General features: G+C 36.9%; 1 protein-coding gene across 1 annotated transcript; it reads right to left on the reverse strand.

Annotated features, from left to right (window-relative positions):
* Positions 1 to 446: 446 nt before the first annotated feature.
* LOC103993635 (probable LRR receptor-like serine/threonine-protein kinase At1g56140) lies at positions 447 to 10,192 on the reverse strand. Its single transcript, XM_009413771.3, has 24 exons — positions 9,925 to 10,192; positions 8,237 to 8,417; positions 7,483 to 7,554; positions 6,915 to 6,986; positions 6,768 to 6,839; positions 6,513 to 6,584; positions 6,325 to 6,396; positions 6,167 to 6,238; positions 5,667 to 5,738; positions 5,381 to 5,452; positions 5,216 to 5,287; positions 5,008 to 5,079; positions 4,840 to 4,905; positions 4,646 to 4,711; positions 4,378 to 4,422; positions 4,221 to 4,285; positions 3,716 to 4,095; positions 3,022 to 3,223; positions 2,780 to 2,947; positions 2,577 to 2,695; positions 2,054 to 2,264; positions 1,529 to 1,760; positions 1,285 to 1,435; positions 447 to 1,058 (listed from the first exon to the last, which is right to left on the reverse strand). Exons 1-24 carry the CDS (start codon positions 10,025 to 10,027, stop codon positions 666 to 668), a joined length of 3,102 nt encoding a protein of 1,033 aa, XP_009412046.2. The 5' UTR covers positions 10,028 to 10,192; the 3' UTR covers positions 447 to 665.
* Positions 10,193 to 21,374: the final 11,182 nt, after the last annotated feature.

Below are 21,374 nucleotides of genomic sequence, written 5' to 3' on the forward strand. Positions count from 1 at the left end.
AATTCTTTTGGAATAGAGACGTCCTTAGAAATTAATGATGTCAAAGTCAAGAAAATTATTTAGCATCTATGTCATCATCGAAGTTCATCTTTTGAGATCAATCTGAAGTTTGACAGTGTTAGCATATCTTTGAAGGCAGTGATGCAATAAGATCACCTGCTTGCTTGTGGTGACACTCATTTAAGAACTATGACAATATTAGGTGACAGGGTGATAATAATACCTGCTTGATTCTTGTGAAACTCAAGTAAATACTCAGAATTCTACCAGTTGTCATGAGTTCATCAACATGATCCTGCTGAGGTGGTTCCTGTTATGAGAATAAGAATTCTCTGTAGAGTTACACTGTCAGCTATAATTGATAGGATGTCGTGCAGAATGGCTGCATCAAGTACAAGAAATGCATTGCAATGTCATTATAGGGAAGAAGGTGATACCAAAAAGACTAAAAAGAACAAGAAACGCCAAACTTACAGGTATATAATTCTTTGAAAGATTTGAGAAGCATGAGACTGAGAATGTACTATTGATAAACATAAAGCTAACAATAGAAAGTTGTGATAAGGTTCTGCAAATTTAATGTCAATATCTTCAAAGGCAATAACTGAGTAATGATGGTAATGATGAAATCCTCAGAGTACACGCACAACCATGTCAATCGATAATCACCTGCCCTCCTCAATGGCCTTGTTCATATATGGTTGTGTCGTCAAAGGTGTGCTTTCCATGTTGACCGCTGTGCTCTCACTAGATGGGAACGTCACTTGGGTATTTTCTGATCTTTGGGTTGAACTATCGAAGTAGCCGGTTACATAGCTGCTGCTTACATCCTTGTGTTGCCATTCAGTCAAGTAACTAGGCCTTGAGGTGACGTCTGTCACTTCGGTATCTCCTACCAGCATGGCCACGACCCTTGACATTGGTGGTCGAAGCACAGGTGATGCTTGGGTGCAAAGCAAAGCTATTCCAATGATGCAGCTGACCACTCCCTTGTCGAATGATGTCAGCTTTTTGTCCACCATTTCCAAGTCGCACCTATTCTCATGTAGAGTCCATGCCTGAGACATTAGAAGATTAGATGTTTGTATATCAACAGTGCCAATTTGAAGTTCTACCATGAGAGTTTTAATGAAATATAGACAACAAGCTAAAGATTGAAATTTAGATGAATAAGAAGAAAAAGATGTGGTTGATCCTGTGGTTTCTTTAGTTTTTATCTTCTTGAGTAACATACAAGTGACTGTAGTTATGTATGAGCTAATTCTTCTGATCCTATTGACATACCCATTCGAGCAGATAAACCTTCTCTGGATCAAGATTTTGATCAGAATTAGGCCTTCCACTAAGAATCTCCAAAGCCAGCACCCCAAATGCAAACACATCAGCTTTCTCCGTGAGATGTCCTCTCATGGCGTACTCTGGTGCCAGATATCCACTGATACGACCATCATATATGGTTAGCTAATATTATTTTCAGTAAAAAGCTACTACAGATTGCTTTGATGAAAAAGTTAAAAGCACTTCTTACATTGTACCAGCAACCCTGGTATTAATGTGAGTCATCTTGTCATCATAGAGTTTTGCCAGACCAAAATCTGAGATTTTTGGGTTGAGGTCAGCATCTAGGAGAATATTACTAGCCTTGACATCTCTATGCACGATTCGCACTCTTGACTCCTCATGAAGATAGGTTAGACCTCTTGCTACACCCAACAATACGTCAAAGCGCTTTGGCCAGTCAAGGTGTAAATCACTCTTCCCTGCAATCCAAGAATATTGTCGCAGAATTTAATCGTGTGCTATTTATCCAAGAGAATTTTGATTGTATTGGATCTAGTGGTTTATGAATATGTTGCAAATTGCCTCTATGTGCATTTACAATGGACTTGAAAGCCCTCAATAGAGTTATGGAATACAGCATCGATGAATTGTTTCAAAGTTGCTTTGTAGAAAGATCATGAGTGCAGCAGTTGTGGTATCCTCTTTGGAAAAATTACGTGCTAATTCTGCCATGCACATTACAAAATATCATGCTATGCCCACCAAAACATACCGAAAATTGCTTGATCGAGGCTCTTGTTCTCTAAATACTCATAGACTAAAAGCCGCTTTTCTTCCTCGACACAGCAGCCATGCAACTTTACAAGGTTGCGGTGTTGCACAGCAGATATAGTTGCAATCTCTGCCAAGAACTGGCCCTTTCCTTGATGAGATGTTGCTGAGAGTTGCTTGACAGCTACTGTTCTTCCATCTGTCAGTTTACCCTACATGACACAAGAATTTGTTTTAATCAACTGGTAATGGGCAAATTTCTCTTTGCATTGCCTTCTTTTTCGTCATAGATTACTTACAGGAAAAGGCACCATGTCGTCAGACCTGGTTCACCAATTGCTATCCTTTTACTGGAATTCTTAGGATTTCTTGCTACCATAAAGAACTATTTAACATATAAACAAAATACTACCTTGTCATCTACATTTTGCTTTGTATTTAAAGGTATGAACAGATTGTGACTTTTAAGAGCTCAAATGCTGATAATTTTTTTCTGGTGCTAGCTAATTCATTAATATATTTACCTTAAACACTGGGCCAAATCCTCCTTCCCCCACTACATTAGAAGGATTGAAGTCTTCGGTTGCAGTCCTCAGTTCAGCATAACTGAAGGTGTAAGGTTTCACATCTAGTCCTGTGAATACTGCAAAAGATTGCCAAAAAAAACATAAATGTTAATCAAGCATCCTATGGTTATCATGGTAACAGACTCATGAACAACAATTACCTTCATTCTGCTCACTTAATCTTCTTTTTCTGTTTCTCCAGGTAAGAATTCCACATATAGTCAACAACCCTAAAACAGCAACAGCAGCTGATATACCCACGATCAGACCCGTACGTGTCTTATTTGAATCCGTACTTGGTGGTTTGTTAGATACAGTTGGAGTGAAGTCTGCACGGTAACTCTAACATTAGAAATTGATACAACACTTGCAGAAAAAGAAACCAAACTGTGCAAGTTACTACCGAAAGGAGATACACTGATAGCTGAAATGGACGCGCCATAGAAACCTTGTGTTGGTACACAACAAGTACCCTTTCCAGCCCAGAAAAAATGGATTTCAAGGAAATTATTTGTTACCGGAGCAATGAATTCCTTAACAACAGCTTTTGTGGAGCTGCCACCAGCATCCTTTCTTATATCAAAGTCTTTCTCTTTGAGAACACCCTATAACGGAAGAGATAAATAAGAAAAGAATGACCAATAGTAGTACCTCTGTGCAAATTACAAAGCTTTGTTCATCTTTATATCCTTCCATTGATTGTTAAAGCATGATCAATATGGTAAGTGCAGAAAACAAGTACCATATTTCTGCAAAGTGCTATTTGATTTTTCTGAATATTCAACAGTCACAAATGTCAATTCAAAATTTCAAATGTATGATTTATATTGAAGAATCATATTATTATATTTTAGGTCAATCAAAACAAAAGGTTTCAACAAGATTAGAGTTATAATACCTTTCGAGTCTATGCATAATGTTACAGAAAAAAAGGATATGATCTTTATCAAATTGTAAGCTATTGTGCACCATGTTTCAATACAAATGAGTCCCACATGTGATGCTTTTGTTTTTCTTTTTGATGTAGGCATATAATTGGCATGAATACTAAGCTCTTCACTGACTAGAATAGACTACAGCATGTTGCGTTCCAATACCTGAATATAAATGTCAAAGATCCTTCTACCCACACTTTTCCAAGTTGGCGGGTCGGGGAAGACAGCATCAGCGAATTGGAGTTCTACGGTGTAATTTCCATTTTGAAGACCAATGCCATAATATCTCAGTGACGACGGAGATAGCCTTTCAGCCTGAAACAATTCTGAGTCTAGAGTATTTTGAAACTGAGATAGACTGTTTACTATATAAGTAGGACTAGTAGCTTCTGCAAAGATTCCAACATTGCTGGCACCCCATTTGGTTGGGTTTGTCACATAGTACGATGCACTCGTCAGATTGGCATTATCAATCTCATACTTGGTGTTATCAGAAGCTGTAATTGTCTTACTGCCTCCACAATTTATTGCAAAGGAATAATCTGCACTCAAGTGAAAAATTATGATGAATCAACAAAAAAAAAATTCTTGGGTAAGTTTATATAGAGAATATCTCTAACTAGGCAACATATATAACTAACAAAAGAAAGTTCTGATGATTTCTCACAGATTGGAGAACCACGATAACACGGTATATTTCGCTGAAGGCAGTTCAGTCCTGATGGTAAGACACTACATATGGAATGACCACAAAATACAACCAATAAAAAAAATAGAACACTTTGAACAAACTTTTGGAAAATGTGCTAAATACAGGTAACAACCTGCTGTTGGAATCATCAATCACAAAGTTGTTTGCCACCAAGTTCCTGAAAAATATAATACCGAGATTAAGAGAGAAGGAAATGGAAAAAAAGAGCAGTCAAGTTAAATAGACTTGCAATTATGGTGAAAAGTTTTATTTGATTAAACTCTAGGAAATGAGATCTAGGTTAATAAATTCTGCGGGGACTTCACTTGATAATATTTGCTGAAACATTGATAGAGTGGTGCAATCTTCAATGAAACAAAAATGTCAACATTTCAACTTACAATTGTAAGTTTGATTGGTTAACCCAAGATGGAAAGCTTCCTGATAATTGATTGTATGATAAATCTCTGCAAAGAAACACAAACTTACATGATGATAATCATGTAATTAAATGGAACAAATATTTTGGTAATTAAAATAAGTGGAAGAACTAAACTAATTTGCATTAGTCTGTATGAGATGAAAAGGATAGTACATATTTATTAGAGAAGTGCTCTTTTGCTCCGGTAAGGTACCATCTAGGCTGTTGTTCCCAAGAAATCTGACAGAAAATAAAGAGAAATATAAGCATAAACAATAGTATAATCTAACCGAATAAAAATGCTTGATCACCAATCTGAAGATTGAATCAGGCTTTACTCACAAGTAGGCCAGTGAACTCAAACTGAAGAGGGACTGAGGAACTTGGCCCGTGATATTGTTAAAGCTAAAATCTCTGTGGAAGCAAACAATAATAAACAAAGATAATCATAGAGCAGCTGGACGTGAACATGTTAGACTAATTGAATTTGAACATAACCCAAGAGTATTACATTCATTGACATAATTCGTACATAGCATTAGAAGCTTACAGTTTTAGTAAATTTGTGTATTTTGCAAAGTTTGACGGAATAGCATCAGAAATCTTGCAGTTCCGCAGTACCCTATCGAGAAAAATATCAAGTTATAAACTATCATTTCACGTGACAGCAAAGTGTGGTTTAAATAAAAACCAACATTGGACTAGGTTATCATACAAGGTGCTCAGTGATGTCAAATTACTAATAAAGGCCAACGAAGAGCTTCCATTTACGATATCTCCAATTCTTCTGCACAAGATAATTCAGCGCTATGCCAATCAAACACGAATACAAAGTAATTAAATCTTCACAAATCTGATGCCTTAAGAGTGTAACCAGCAAATCAATGATAAATCAGAGGGTTCACCACAAGAATGCATAAAGGTCTTTATGCCTATCCATGAGATCTTACTTTCATGGGACATCAAAAGTCTTGCTTGAACCAAAATATAAAAGCACTTACAGATCAGTCAGTTTGGTGAGGCTAGAAAGGCTTGCAGGAATTGGACCCTGAAAGGAGTTGCCTTGGAACCTCCTAAAAGAACAATAGCTTAGTTAGAACTCAATTTTTTGGAAAAATAGGAAAATAAATGATTTTGTGCCTATTATATTGTGTTTTTGGAGTGAAATTGAGCAATAACTATGGTTTTTAACATTATATCCTACAGATCACAGGCATTGAAAGGAACTTATGCTCCACTGCAATGAGGACAACATAGGTGGGTATAAAAACCCTTTTTAACCCTATGAACTGCTCCTCAGTACATTACTGGTTTCTATCAAAGGTCCACAATATAAGAAAGACAAATGACGTTGCTGCAACAAGCAGATTTTGACTTGACAAAGTGTATTCTGGAACTGTTACTTTATGATGACAAGGTAAATGATCATAACAAAGTGATTACTGAAAAAATGACCATATAAAAGTGATTACTGAAAGAAATCTCTAATGCTTTGTCTTACAAGACAGTAAGGTTTGTCCATCCGCCAATGTAATCAGGTATTCTGCCGGTGAAATTATTGTCTGAAGCCCACCTGAGATCAAAACCACATTTCCATATAGAGTTAAACATTGGCTATATATATCTGTATCTTCTAACCTAGTCTTCAGTAGAACTTACAATATCCGCATGTTCTTAAGATTGGATAGATTTTCTGGCAGCTCACCACTAAGTCCAGAACTATCCATATACCTGCAAATCAGTAGAAAGAATGTTTCTATCAATTGTTTATGATGCTACACAAAGACTAAAAATTTTTGGCTTGAGATCGGCAAATCATGAGTTGGAAGGAGTGATCAAATCTTAACCATTCTTGTAGGTTCACCAAATTTCCAAACTCTGAAGGAACAGAACCACTGAAGTAATTTGTGCCCATACCCCTGCAAGAGCAATTTTTTCCTATCATTAGAAAATCTGAAAGAGTGAATTTTAACAACTCATATATGCATAACCATGCTTCTCATAAAGTGATAAATTTCGTGAAACCTTCTGTGGAGGATACTGTCATTGAAGCAGAAATGAAGAGAACAGTGTATCGTGGAAAAGTTAAAAGAAATTCTTACAGAAGGTTGAGATTCTGTAGTTTTCCAAGCTCTTTTGGTATTGGACCTGATAAGTTATTAATCCCTACACTCCTGATGATGATTATAGCAACAGATCAGATGGTAACAATAATTGAAAAGACCAGTTCGTGTGCATAAAGGACTTACAAGGATTGCAGCGAAGTCAAGTTTCCAATGAATGCAGGAAGGGGACCAGTCAGGTAGTTTTGATCGAATTTTCTGCAAAAATAAATCTTATCTTGTTACTGCCACTCCAATTGGTATTCATTTTTCTTTTTCATTTTGCCTTTCACAGTGTACTACCTCATAATTGGAGTACAAAGAAATGCTGTTCACATTACAACAAATTATACATGTTATACTAGAGTTGTTGTTGGATAAGAAGCCTTTAACTTGTGAAAATATTTCCATTACCTATTACATTCTGAGGACCTGCAATTACATTTTTTTCTTTCAATAGGACTTAAAAGAAGATTATGATCCCAAATAAGGCTTGTTGTTGTTTATTTGTTTGTTATGACTTGAGAGAAGATTCTCACTAAGCACCCAGATATTGAAGTCCACTCAAGCTGAATATATCTAGCATCTATCCATTTGAAACTTCAACAATTAAGTCAAGGTTCTTTAGTAAAATTACTCTAAAAAGTCATTCAACTTGAAAGGGACACTGACCATTTAAATTAGAGAATCTAGTACATAAGTAATGATGTCTTACATTTTTGTGAGGAAGGGCAGATTCTGCAGCTCCTGAGGGATAGTTCCAACCACATCCAAGGCATAAACCTTCCTGAAACCATACATATCAAGAAGAGGTAAAGGCAAAAAGCACTATCATCACAAGAGTGACCTTATAAGTAATTTGTGTAGAAAAAAGTGTAGCCTCTTGCACGAGGTTCCCGCCAATACATGTTTGAGGTTCAAAGTATGCAACCTTAACCCAACACGTATAGGTTGTTTCCATAACACCTAGATCTCAAGGAGCAACCTCAGCATGATGCTAAGGCTCACTCTCTATCTTAACTGTAAATTGGGTCCAAACATAACTAAGAGCTTTATTATGCAATCATGGTCAAAATAGAAAAGAAATTATACAAAACTTCCATGAATAACCACTTAATTTTTTAAGTTATATCACACAATATATAGATATGGAACTGATGATATGCAATTTCTAGATGAGTTAAGTGTTCAAGATGTCATAAGTGGTTTATACCTTATGCACTGTTTTGTTTGCAAGTATCACCTTGTATAGCTGAAGAAAATAAAAACTTGATCTTCTTTTGACATGGAAATGTAAAAGTCATAGCAAATTGCACAGAATACAACAATATTTATATCACAAACTGGTGTAGATTGCCAAGTGACCATGATGACTATGAGCTAATCAATAAAGAAGTATGGAAAATAAGAATAATGTAAGAACCAAAAAGAACTTTAAATGAGTATCTCTGGAAGATTAATTGTCATACAGCTGAGTGATATGGCAGGTGTTGCCGTTGTTATAGGTGCAATCGCATTTGATTAGTGGGTTGTAAGTCCCATCATCGAATGTGGTTGAATCAATAGCAACACCACTGCATGGTTCGCCACTGATATTCCAAGATGATGCCTTCTTTCCCCATCTCCCTAAGATCGTGTTCAATGCCAGAACTGCAGTTCAATAAACTTGAGTTATTTAAGGTCAAAATTTGTCCACTACACATAATCTAAGTGCTCATTTTCATCTTTTTTGCATGGCATTGTCATGGGGCTTTAAGTATGCAACAATAAGTTTTGTAAAATTATTGCAAATGAGAGTAGGCTAATAAAAATCAACCGTGCAACAACTTTTTGAAGTTACAAATAACACAACACTGATAGGACACTGCAAGTCAACATTAAGTCAAATGTAAAGACCAATCAATCATTGCCCAACCCAGCTTAATACATAAAAGATTATTTATATCATTGTATAATATTGTTGTATTGAGTAAATCACACAAGTTTTGATAACTTGATTGACCATTATCTAATGCGAGGTTTGCAATTTCATGTACCGGTCAGGACTTGGGTTGATACTGCACCAATCCATACCGATACACCGAGTGCCAGTATGTACGTGTTGAGTTTCAGAATGTATAGGCCTTATACCAGATTTACCACTCAGTTTACCCTATTAAACGTATCAATAACTTATCAGACTGGGATAAACTGTCAGACCAGTAAATATTGCCGGTATGGTACACACTTTTTTTTGAAGTTATAAATAACACAACACTACTAATACACTGAAGAGATAACATTAAGTCAACCGTAAAGATAAATTGATCCTTGTCCAAACCACCATTACACGTAAGAGAATCTGTGAGATTGAATGATACTGTATTGTCAAGTAAATCACATGATTTGTGATGAAAGCTTAAAACTGATTGACCTCAATCAACTGACAGTTATTAACTGACTTCACAAGGATAGAGAAAGGAGTAGGTGCCATGCCCTTTGGTGAACAGTATACATAGATCCTTTTATGCTTTGGAAGTTCATTGTGAAGCCTAAGTTTGTACTATATGGATTGCATGCGGACACAAATTCAGTACCAGAAAGCAAAAACTTTGCTGCAGATCTATATCTTGGCATCAAACCATGCAAGTTGATATAGAATCGCTAGGCATGTTGACGACCAACCACTTATACATAGGGTGATCTGTAAAAGAAGAAAAGACGGTATCCATTTGAAACGAATGGCTGCAAGCAAACTCTGCACAACTGTAATATTCGAACCCCGCACAAAGGATGAGGATGAGATGCTTCACATGAAGTGCCACTTGTGGACATGTCCAGATGTGGACATCATCAACAGCAATTCTCAAATTATAGGACTTCTTTGATCAGATCGTATATAGACAGTGACCTTCTGATGGTGTTGGCAGAAATGGTTAGCGGATACCTTCCTGACCTGTAATCCGCCAATTCCTAATCGTGGAAGTTTAGGCTACATGCCAAATCCAAGAGGAAGCACAGCGTCAAGAACAGAACACCCCCTTTTTGTCTGTGTGTGCGTGTGGATGACTGGGTTTTGACCAAACATCCCCAGACATCAAGCTGAAATGATACGGGAAGAGGCTGGCTAGGTAACTAATGGATCAAATTCGAGGAAGGGCGCAACATCTGGGCATACCTTCGGGTGGGTCTGTCGTGGCTTGAGCTGCGGCTCTCTCCACAAGGAGGAGCAAACACAGGGAGAAGGAGAAGAAGAACAGGGCAGAACTGTGCACCGCCATTCCTAGCTCCTACTGTGAGGAAAAGCTCAGCTTGGCACCTTGAAGGATCGCAGGGTCTGGTCCTAATCTTCCGTCTCCTCTCTTCCTCTCTCCCTCAGCATTTCGTGGTTGTGATCTGGCTTGCTAAGATCTAGGGATCCTTAAGTTTCTTTGGGGGTGACAATTGCGGGAGGGATGTGACTCAAGTGGCAGAGGTGGTTGTCCAGGATGCGGCCGCCAAACGTCAAACCGCACGTGGTCCGCGAAGATGTGCCAACCATGAAACGTTTCGGGGTGACGTGGCGTATCGCGCGTGCGGCTGAAGAATTCTAGGGGTGACTTGGGTCTCCTCCGTGGGCACGGCGCCTCTCGGTGGGCCCGACTTGCTGCCGCCATAACCGAACGTGTCCCCTTGAAATCCACCCGGGAAACTCTCCACGGGTGACACGGCCTCCCTGCAATGCCGCAGGCGGGCCCACGTGGGGGCCGAGAAGAAGATGGCCGGTCCGCCCCCCTGCGTCAGACTGTGCGTGGGTGGTTTGGTCCCCCCCACCGCCACCCACCCACCCCGGGCCCCACGGCGGGAGATCGTCGTTACCCTCGCGGGTTTGACTTGGTCGCATCGAACAGCGCGATGGGCTTGGTGGGCCCGCCCTGACGCACCCGGTAGGTCAACACCTCCCCCATCCAATCCAAGAAACAGATCGTTAAATATCGGACTCGTGTTGATCATCTGCGTCGAACAATCAATATTCTCCTTTCCTATATTCTTCTTCCTCGATCTAGTCAAATGATGTGGGGAAAGATATTTACATGATCGACATCGACATGATATTTCCATAAAGTTTCTCCTAGAAAAAATGGTGTTCCAGAACACTCATCCATCTCTAGGAAAGATGACGAAGATGTGACATTAGCAACTAGTGGGATGACCCAACCTAGAACAGCTATGTTCATACTTATGACGTACTATGACACATTTAATGTCCATGTTATGATGCACTATGAATGCATTTGTTTTAGATGATGAGGAAATCGAGATAAATTATCCATGAACACAACAATTGGTTGTGCAAATGACACGGTCACAATAGGAGCAAATGAACATATATTTTATCAATCATCGCCAAAGATGGAGTTGTTAGGATCGATTTATTGACTTGATGTTCTAAGTCAAATTAGGTAGATTTTTATTGGGAGATCGCGCTTCCACAAAGTCGGAATGCAACTCGAGAAGTTGCAAGTGGAGAAAGGTATGATTTGGTGCATGCATTAATAGAATCTTTGATGAGCTTTGTTGAAAGAGTCACTAAAGCACAAGCCATCTCTAACCAAGATAATGACACCAATGAGGGAGACTGAGTTGAGGCTGGGAAAATCATGGTCAGATTCATAGAACACTGAAACCACTTACCATCTTTGTGATATAATACCATTCCTTTACCATGGCTGTCTTATCTTGGTCGTCTTCGTTGGATCCTCCTCCTCTATGAATATGATAGATTTAATGGATATGTGTTAGTAAAATTTTGTCTACTATTGTTTTGGTTGGATCCTCCTCTTGTATGGATATGATAGATTCAATGGATATACCTTAGAAAAATTATCGTTGATGTTTGTATGATATAACTTTAATTCGAGTACGAGAAATTATATGAGGTGATGTGGGTCTTTCCGATCTTATTTTTATATAAAGACTAAGGTCAAAGAGAGGCGGAGGGTGTAACCGATCTTATCGTTGATGTTTTCTCGAGCCGGTCCCTTCGATATTAAAGTTAATAACCTTATTTTTTTTCTCCCCTTTTTTAGGAGCTTTGAATGTATTTTTATATTAACCTCATACAGATCTCGTGGAGTGGAAAATTTGTAACCGATCTGAATTACCCCTTGATCTTCTTGGAATACGTTGGTAACCGATCTAAATTGGTCCTTGATCTTCTTAAAATATTTTTACGAATATTCCATAGAGGAGTTTATTTATAACTAATCCAAATCATCCTTTAATATTCTTAAAATATTTTTATAAATATTTTGTAGGGGAGTTGACTCATAATCGATTTGAATTACCTATAGGTCTAGTTTGTCGGTAGAGGATGGCCAATCGCTCGTCCTCCCTCAAGCCTCCTGTGTCATCGAGGGCTCATTTATGTCGACGACTAATGAACATGTCTCATTTGCTAGTCATAGATGCCCTACAAACCAATCACGTGAGTAATAGCACGTGTGATACATTACATAATTTTATTATTATTATTATTATTATTGATATTTTTTCACTTCATATTGTTTGTTGTATATATTATGATATCATTGGATCTGTGCAAAGAGAATTCAATCATGATGAAATCATGATAATGAATCAATTCACCTTATAAACATAGACCTTAAATCATCGAGATAGTCGAACAGACCGGTATACTGTATACATATCCTTATGATAAAAGTGGCTGGTCTCATAGTCACTCACGTGGGGATACTAGGGGTACAGTGCATGTACTCATTAGAGAATGAGTTCACTGATTGGAGAATGAGTTCACTGATTGATTCGCTTACGGAATGTTGGATGGCTAATAATATCTCATCATTAGACAATGGTTCTATGGTCTCAATTGTTTGTCTGATTTTTAGACTTGAGACATTAAGAATATATTATATGAGTACTTCACTTTTTAATACTGGATTTATAGGTCTGGAGATTCCAGATCTAGTACAACCGGTCATCGGAAGTGTTAGTCAATCTTATGAGGGAAATTGAGTATTAATAGAGGATCATCCGCTCTCAGTGTTATAAGAGGAATGCCACATATATTCTTGCTCAAGCAAATCCTTTGCTAAGGCCATTCAGATTGAACAAGAAAGTAGTTCTCTGAGAGTATCCAATCTGAATGAGACTCTAGTAGATTATGTATGTGTCTAACAGCATCATGCCCGATATATAATCTCTGAGATATTAGATGGATAAAGGACTATAGATGTACGGTAACTGAGGATAGATATGTCCAACGGATTAGATCTTCCTGTATTGTTCATAAACTATAGCGTAGTGGCATAGTATGTACATAGTCGTTGAGTCAAGTAAATTATTATGAAGATAATAATTCACTGAATCAGAAGAAATTCTGAAATATACAACTCATAATCGGTATTGGGCCTAGAGGGTCACATATATATAATAGGTGTTGCGACAAGTAGATGTTTTGATATAAGATATTTATCTAACCCCTTATTTATTGGATATTCAATAAGCCCATGTATTATTAGATCCTTTGGGTGAGACCTAGTAAGAGCAAATAATGATTATTGGATAGAGTTTCATTAATCAAAGAGGCTTGGGTAGTTAGATAGAGATCCAATACCCAATAGAGCATGATCCATTATTGTTAAGTTGATAAGGACATCTATAAATAGGAGAGAATTAATAGGGCATAGGCTAAACCCTTTTTGCCTACCACATCCTAATCTTCTATCTCCCTCTCCTCCTTAGTCGATACCCTATTTAGGGTACGTGGATAATAAGAAGAGTTAGCCCCTTCTTGATCTTGTGCAGTCTTGCAATGCGCTAAGGAGATGAAAGATTGTGCTACGAAAGAGGAGCATCGTCGCATCATCTACTGTGTGGATCACCGCTAGAGATGAGGACATCGGACCTCCTTTATCCAGAGATTTGGATCTACAATTTCAAATATATATGATCTCCCCTAGGTAAATCATCTCATATATGTTATGCAGTTTTTGGTTTTACATTTTTCACATACTAATCTTCATATGATTATCCGATGTTAGATTTTTTGGAACTTATTCTATTTTTTGTTATTCTGTTGTACATGTAATGCTACCCAAGATATCCCAACATCCCTGTCAATTGTGTCAAAGAAGGATGGTTGGGAGTGAACCATTTGTCAGGGCGAGGGCACACTTGAGATGGACAGGGGATGGAGCTTGGTGTTAGGTGCCCGTAAAGGAGAACTAGACTTATCGTCTAAGATTAATGCTCCTTGCGATTAAGCGTGCGAGTTCTTCCGAAATCATGCCAAGAATGATGGATCGCTGGTGACCGATGATGCGACTGAGGGGGAAATTGAGAGGATGGGTTTAGTCGCAATGTATCAATAATTGACTCATGCGCCTTCCTTAGGGCCCGCACTTCAGTCGATGACCATGTGAGAGGGTGACATGAGCCCTTACGCGCATGTTGGTTCCAAGTGGCAGCCCATGATTGGGCGAGTCAACAATCCAATGCTTGGCTCATGAAAAAAAAAACTTATGTCAATCGAAAATTATGTATGTTAACTTTTCTTAAAGTAGAAGTGTCATTATGTGATAGAAAAGGTGAAGATTATAAGACTTTCATATTAGTAGTAAAAAACTCTTACCAATCAAACTAGTTAATATGTGAGATTTTGAACCTTAAATATTTGATAAATGTATCTACTATATTATTATTAGTCCTTTTTTTTCGAAGGGTAAGTGATGATGATTGAATTTGAATCATATTATGATTCTTTATGTCGTGGCTTGAGAAGGGGCATAGTTTAGTTCAGCCCCGATTGTGTAAGGTCATCCATGGGATTACTCTGAAGGAAGGCTTCAAGAAGAAAGGGTGGAGAGTCATAATTGTCATCTCTTAGGGTATTCCCTCAGTGAATCCGTAGAGTGCTTCTGGTCCCGAGTCCTTGCACAACAGATCAATGCTGGAGAGGAAATTTTCGGCATAACTATTAGAAAATCTAGGGCAGCATCACATGTGTAGCAAAAGAATAAAAAATCAAATCATAGATTTTTCGTAAAAAAAGTTTAATCATCATGCGAAGATTGATGTACAAAAATCACAAAACCGAAAAACTACACACACACATTATATATATATATATATATATATATATATATATAATGTGTTAGAGATCGTATATCCCTAAAATCCTCCAGATTTATGGGAGATGATGAAGGAGGTTAACTGTCCTCCTCTCTAGCGATGATCCACACGGTAGGGGCTGCGAATGCTAAAAAATTGCAAGTCAATATCTCATGCGCAGCAGAAAATAAAAACAAAATCAGATTTCCCAAAGTTAAGTACTTAGTCGTTGTGCGACAATTGGTGCATGAGAAAATCATAAAATCAAAAAATTACATGTATCATATTAGTAATATTACTTAGAGAGATCGTATATCCCCAAAATTTTTAAATTTGATAGAGTGGATAAAGGAGAACTCACATACTCCTCTCTAGTGGTGATCCACATAGTGGACGCAGCGATGACACTCCTCAGATTGCTGTGGGATCTCAGCTCTAGCCTATGAACCATGAGGCTCCTCCTATTTATAGAGGTACAAGAAACTTAACCCTTAATGGATCCTATCCTCATTAGATCTATATCCAATTATCCAATTGGATCTCTATCCAATTATCTAATTAGATCTTATCCATAGGATCCAAAACTAGGCTGCACATATATCTCATATTTGCACCTCTACTCATCGCAGCATCCACCATATATGTGTGACCCTCTATGCCCAATACCTAGTTAGCTATGAGTCGATCCTATCTGAACTCCTTCTGATATAGTGAATTATTATCTCCATAATAATTCACTTGACTCATCGACTATGTCATAGTCCCCAAACGATACAAGGGGATCTAATCTATCGGATATGTTTGTCCACAATTACTATATGTCTATAGTCTCTCATTTATCTAATATCTAAGAGATTGTATATTGGGCACAGTAACGTCAGGCCCATACATAATCCTATTAGAATCTCGCTCTAATCAAATTCTCCCGGAGAACTCATTCTCTCTAAATCTGAATTACCCTGGCTAGGGATTTTGTTTGAGCAAGTACACACGGGATATTCCTCTCATGATACTCTCATGATACGAAGAGTGAATGATACTTTGTTGACACTTAATTACCTTTGTAAGGTTGACTATTATTCCTGAGAACTTGTTGCACCAGATCTAGAACTTTTAAACATACAAGTCCAGTGTCAAAAAATAGAGTACTCATAAAAGGTATCTTTGGTGTCTCAAGTCTAAGGACAAGATATACAATTGGGATTACGAAATCGCTATCTGAAGTCATGTATCATTAGCCATCCAACATTCTGTAAACGGATCAATTAGTGAACTCATTCTCCAATGAGCACATGCACTATACTTTTAGTGTCACCACACGAGCGACTATAAGACCAATCGCCTCCATCATAATGGACGAGTATACAGTGCATCAATTTATTCGGTTATTTCAATGTCCTTCTCAAGTAACCTGTGACTAGGATGATTTAGGATATATATTTAAAGATGAATTGGTCTCATTATCGTGATCTCATCACTATATGATTCTAATTGTATAGATCTAAGGGCATCATAATATAATCATATATGATAAAATACTAATAATAATAAGCAAAAAGATCATTACAACATATCACAGGTGTTATCACTTATATGATTATCTTATAGGGCACCTATAACTAATAGCGAAAACGCTCCTCAAATTGTTGCATAATCATTCTTTCCATGCGCATCACCCGATCAAGAAGGGGTCAGTCCTTCTTGCTATCCACATGCTCCAAATAGAAGCTATCGACTGAGCAGGAGAGGGAGATACGAGTATATGAGGTGGCAGCTAAAAAGAATTTAGCCTATGGTCTTTTGGTTCCCTCCTATTTATAAAAGCCCCATGTCAACCTAACCCTAATGAATCATGCCCTATTGGGTACTGAATCTTCATCCAGTTATCCAAGCCTCTTGGATTTTTAGATTTCTACCTAATAATCTCTCATTGGATCTTATTGAATCTTATCGATAAGATCCAATAATTCATTGACTTATTGGATATCTAATAAGAAAGTGACTCTAGTGGATATCTCATATCTGAATCTCTACTCGTCGTAACACATATCATATGTGTGTGACTCTCTAGGCCTAATATTGAGCTGACTATGAGTCATACCTGTTAGAATTCCTTCTAGCTCAATAAATTATTATCTCCATAATAATTAACTTGACTCATCGACTACGGAAGTATTATGCCACTATGTTATAGTCCCCAAACGATATATGAGAATTCAATCCATCGGACATGTCTATCCTCAATTACCATGTATCTATAGTCTCTCATCACTTAATATCTCAGAGATCGTATACTGGCCATGGTGCTATCAGACCTATACGAAATCTACTTGAGTCTTACTCTAATTAGATTTTCTTAGAAAACTCTTTCTCTCTCAATCTGAATGACCTTGGCTAGGGATTTGCTTGAGCAAGAACATATATGATATTTCTCTTATGATATCAAAAGTAGATGATCCTCTATCAATACTCAATAATCCTCATAATATTGGTTACCACTTCTGATGATTGATTGTGCTAGATTTAAAACTTCCAAGCTTATAAGTCTAGTATTAAAAAGTAGAGTACTCATCCAGGATAACCTTGGTGTCTCAAGTCTAAAGACTAGATACACCACTGAGATGATGAAATCACTATTTGATAATGAGGTATCATCAACTATCCAACGTTCTGTGAGTAGATCAATTAGTGAACTCATTCTTCAATGAGCACCTGTATTGTATCCCTAGTGTCCCAACACAAGGAACTATGAGACTAGTTATCTCCATCATATGGATTGGTATATAACACACTAATCTATCTAGTTATCTAGATATCGTTCTCGAGTAACCTATGACCGAAATTATTTAAGGTCTGTATTTAAAAGCGAATCGGTCTTATTATCGTGATCTTATTATAATCTAATTTCCATTACGTATATCCATAAATGTTAGTGAGAAAAAATATCAAATAAATAATAAGTAAAAAGAGTGCGTGTCATGTTACATATGACATTACTCGTGTGATTTGCATATATGACACATATGACTAGCATTGATCCCTCTGAAGCTTAAGTTAGATTTTTATGGATAGTGAGTATTGTCTCCGAACATCTACCTAGGAGTGATTTTTATACCTTGTGCGGAGAGCCGACTCTCTCATGCTAACTAGTGTCCGCCAATATTTTCAACGTGTGGTTTGTTTATGCTGGGGCTATCCTCTCGAGCCCATACCTTATAAGGTTGTATCCTTGCTAGTTGGCCTCTTGCATCATTTTTTAGTCGAGTTGTGTCGCTCCAAGACACAGTCATTTCTACATTGTTTCACCCTACATTGAGATGTGTGCACTATTTTGATTGGAGTAACGTCATACGTGATCTAAGGTGGCTGCTAGTTGAGCGATGTTAAATTGTTCTCTATCAAATCCAAAATTTTATGATATATTATGAAGATCTTTACCAATTAAGTTAGTTGGTACCTTTACTATGTCAATATATGAGTATGTTTGAATTTTAAAATTTATAATATATAAATATTATATATCATTATCATATCAATATTTTAGATACTAAAAATTATATTTTAAACATAATATTTTAAATACTAAATATTATATATCATTGTCATATTAATATTTTATATTGAAAACATTTCATATATGGTTGAGTCTAGGATGACTATACTCTTAGAGTGTGAATCTTTTTATAATATCTCGTTTAATCCTACGTCTAAGATTAAAATTAATTTATAAAGATTATTAATTTTAGTTTAAATATTTTGATTAATTAGATCACTTAACCTAATACATCAATATATATATATATATATATATATATATATATATATATATATATATATATATATATAATGGCACGAAGCCAATGCCAACCAAATTAAAGGATTGTAAGCCGTATTTAGGGTTTAACGAGAAGAAATTAATGGATTACTTATCTCATTATGTTGGGTTATTCACTTGTCACTATAATAAGCTGAATTACTGTGTCTGCAATCAATTTCTTACTCCATAAGTTCCACCTATAGCAACACTAAGATGATGCATTTCTTCAAACACATTGCTGTCATTTCCATGGCATGCTTTGTTGTATGTACTAACTGTGCTAATTAACTCCACACACTGACGCTCATGTTTTCCTCTGTTTTTCCAGCTACAGAGATGACCAGTTACGTATCGACAATCATCTCCTCTAGAAGCAGTAACCCCAAGTAAACGCTGGTCTTCCCCACAGACGCCAAGAGGAGAACGAAGTGCTACAAACGAGTGCTCCACAGTCCACCCTGGGACCAAGTTGTGCAGACCATGAAGGAGATGGGGAGGAGGTTGATGAGCTACATGACGCTGGCGGGCGGCAGCGAGGCGCACGAAGCGACGCCCAAGGGCTACGTGCCGGTGATCGTGGGGAGGAGTCCCGCCACCGAGAGGTTTCTCCTGCGGGTGAATCTGTTTCAGGACCCCTGCATCGTCGTGCTGCTGGCCATGGCGACCGACGAGCTCGGCCACCCGAAGCAGGGGACTTCGAGGGTTCTGTGCGACGTCGATCATTTCCGCCATGTCGTCGGAGTCATCTCCAAGTCGAACCGGAAGCTCCTCCCTTGCAAGAAATCAAGAAGAAGAATATTCCACGGTGATTGCTAATCTACAGTTCTGTTATCGCTAAATAAAATGAAAGTATATTTTGTAATATAAAATAGATAGAATCATTCTCATAATTATTGATCATTCTCATCACTCATAATTATACTATAAAAGATTTAAAAAAATAAGAAGGTGAATTTAGTTGTCTGTATAGATCGATATTGCTGTATTTTATGTGAAGTATATTCTACGAATCAAAGAAAGATATTTTGAATGATATAAAAAAAATATACATCCTAATCTTATTTTGATATTAAATTTTAGTTTTCATAATAATATGATTATGATTTTATACTAACATACTATACGTGTAAATGCAAATCTTGTATTGATCATTTCAAGACCAAAAAATATGTACACATCATTTATACTCTTAGATAATATTTCTTCAAGTCTTTACAACCCCAAAACCGTATGAAAATTTAACTAGAGTGAAGAAAGCACATTTGGAGTCCAAAAATCTAAACACGAATTCAATTGTTCTACGATAATTCTCGATTAAATCATACATAGAAAGAGCTTGGAATCAAAGATATCATATTAAATTAGATTAGGATTAGACTGCTTGAATATGATTAAGAGCTTCAATATTGGTTAAAAAATTGAGTCATAAAATATCAAGACTCGACGTAACTCTATAAATCAAAGGAGCTTTAACTTTATCCATCTCACGTTTCTTCCTCTTTTTGGCATCATCATCTGCGTGAGCAGTTGACACAAATTAGAATGATGCAAGTCTTCAGCAGGTCGAGGAAACTACAGTAAGAGATGAACTGATGATGAAGCAGATTACCAAGAGACCTGTCCTTTGTTCATCGTCAAAGTTGGAGGAAACAGACCTCCAAGGTTTGGTGGCCCACTTTTTTTGACTTTGATCATTAAGATTACTATGGTCTCGATAATTATGGAGTCGACTACATAAATCTTTTGTTATGATTATTAAGATTTATATAAAAAAAAAATATTTTAAATTAAAATATTAATTTTTTTATTTATAATTAAGAGTTAAGTGTTTTAGATTTTGAGTCCGCATCACAATAATATACGAATTATAAAAGTGGAGATGACTAAGTTGAATATAAGGTTGTGATATATATACTTTGAGGATTAACAGTTCAAACCATGCTATTTGTCTATTCAACCACATCTTAGATGGGTAAGACTAATTCCACAAATCCACATCAGATGACCTCATAATGAAAAATATAATTAATAATTTATTTTTAATTTAAGAAAGGTATAAGAGGTGTTCAAACTGATTTAGATTAAATCGTTAAGACCCAAACTAAATTGAACTATTTTATTGATTCGATTCGATTCGATTAAAATAAGATAGTTCAAGCCAGAATCAATTCGGATCTATCTAGTCAAATCGAGTCTTTATTAATTTAGTTCAATTAATTAATTTATAATTTATATAGTTATATATATATATATATATATATATATATATATATATTTATATATTTCAGATAAGCATCGAATTGGTGAACTTATCCTTGGATTTAACGCATCAATCACAATTTCTTAGGTCACATTGTGTAATGTGATGCTTCGAAGAGATGCTACCAAGCATTTGCACTTGATCGAAGTAGTCAACTGGCCAATCATCTCATCTCATCTCTCTCCAACCGTTGACTTTTGCGCCAATGATTGGCATTTAAATAGCACACGTAAAAATGAGATCCATACTTTAAAGCAATAATGGAAGGAGCAGTGGCACATCGTGTAATGGAATAAGTATCGGAGAGCTATACGCTTCACAGGTCAACTCAACACGGAGAATCTTCGCTTATGATCAACCAAGGAAAAATGGCGATCCCATGACAGCCACTGATGGCTGGTACTCTTCCCACGTTGAACGGTTCCAAGTCTCCAGTCTC

Source organism: Musa acuminata, chromosome BXJ2-8 (genome assembly GCF_036884655.1).
Source record: "Musa acuminata AAA Group cultivar baxijiao chromosome BXJ2-8, Cavendish_Baxijiao_AAA, whole genome shotgun sequence".
Taxonomy (NCBI): domain Eukaryota; kingdom Viridiplantae; phylum Streptophyta; class Magnoliopsida; order Zingiberales; family Musaceae; genus Musa; species Musa acuminata.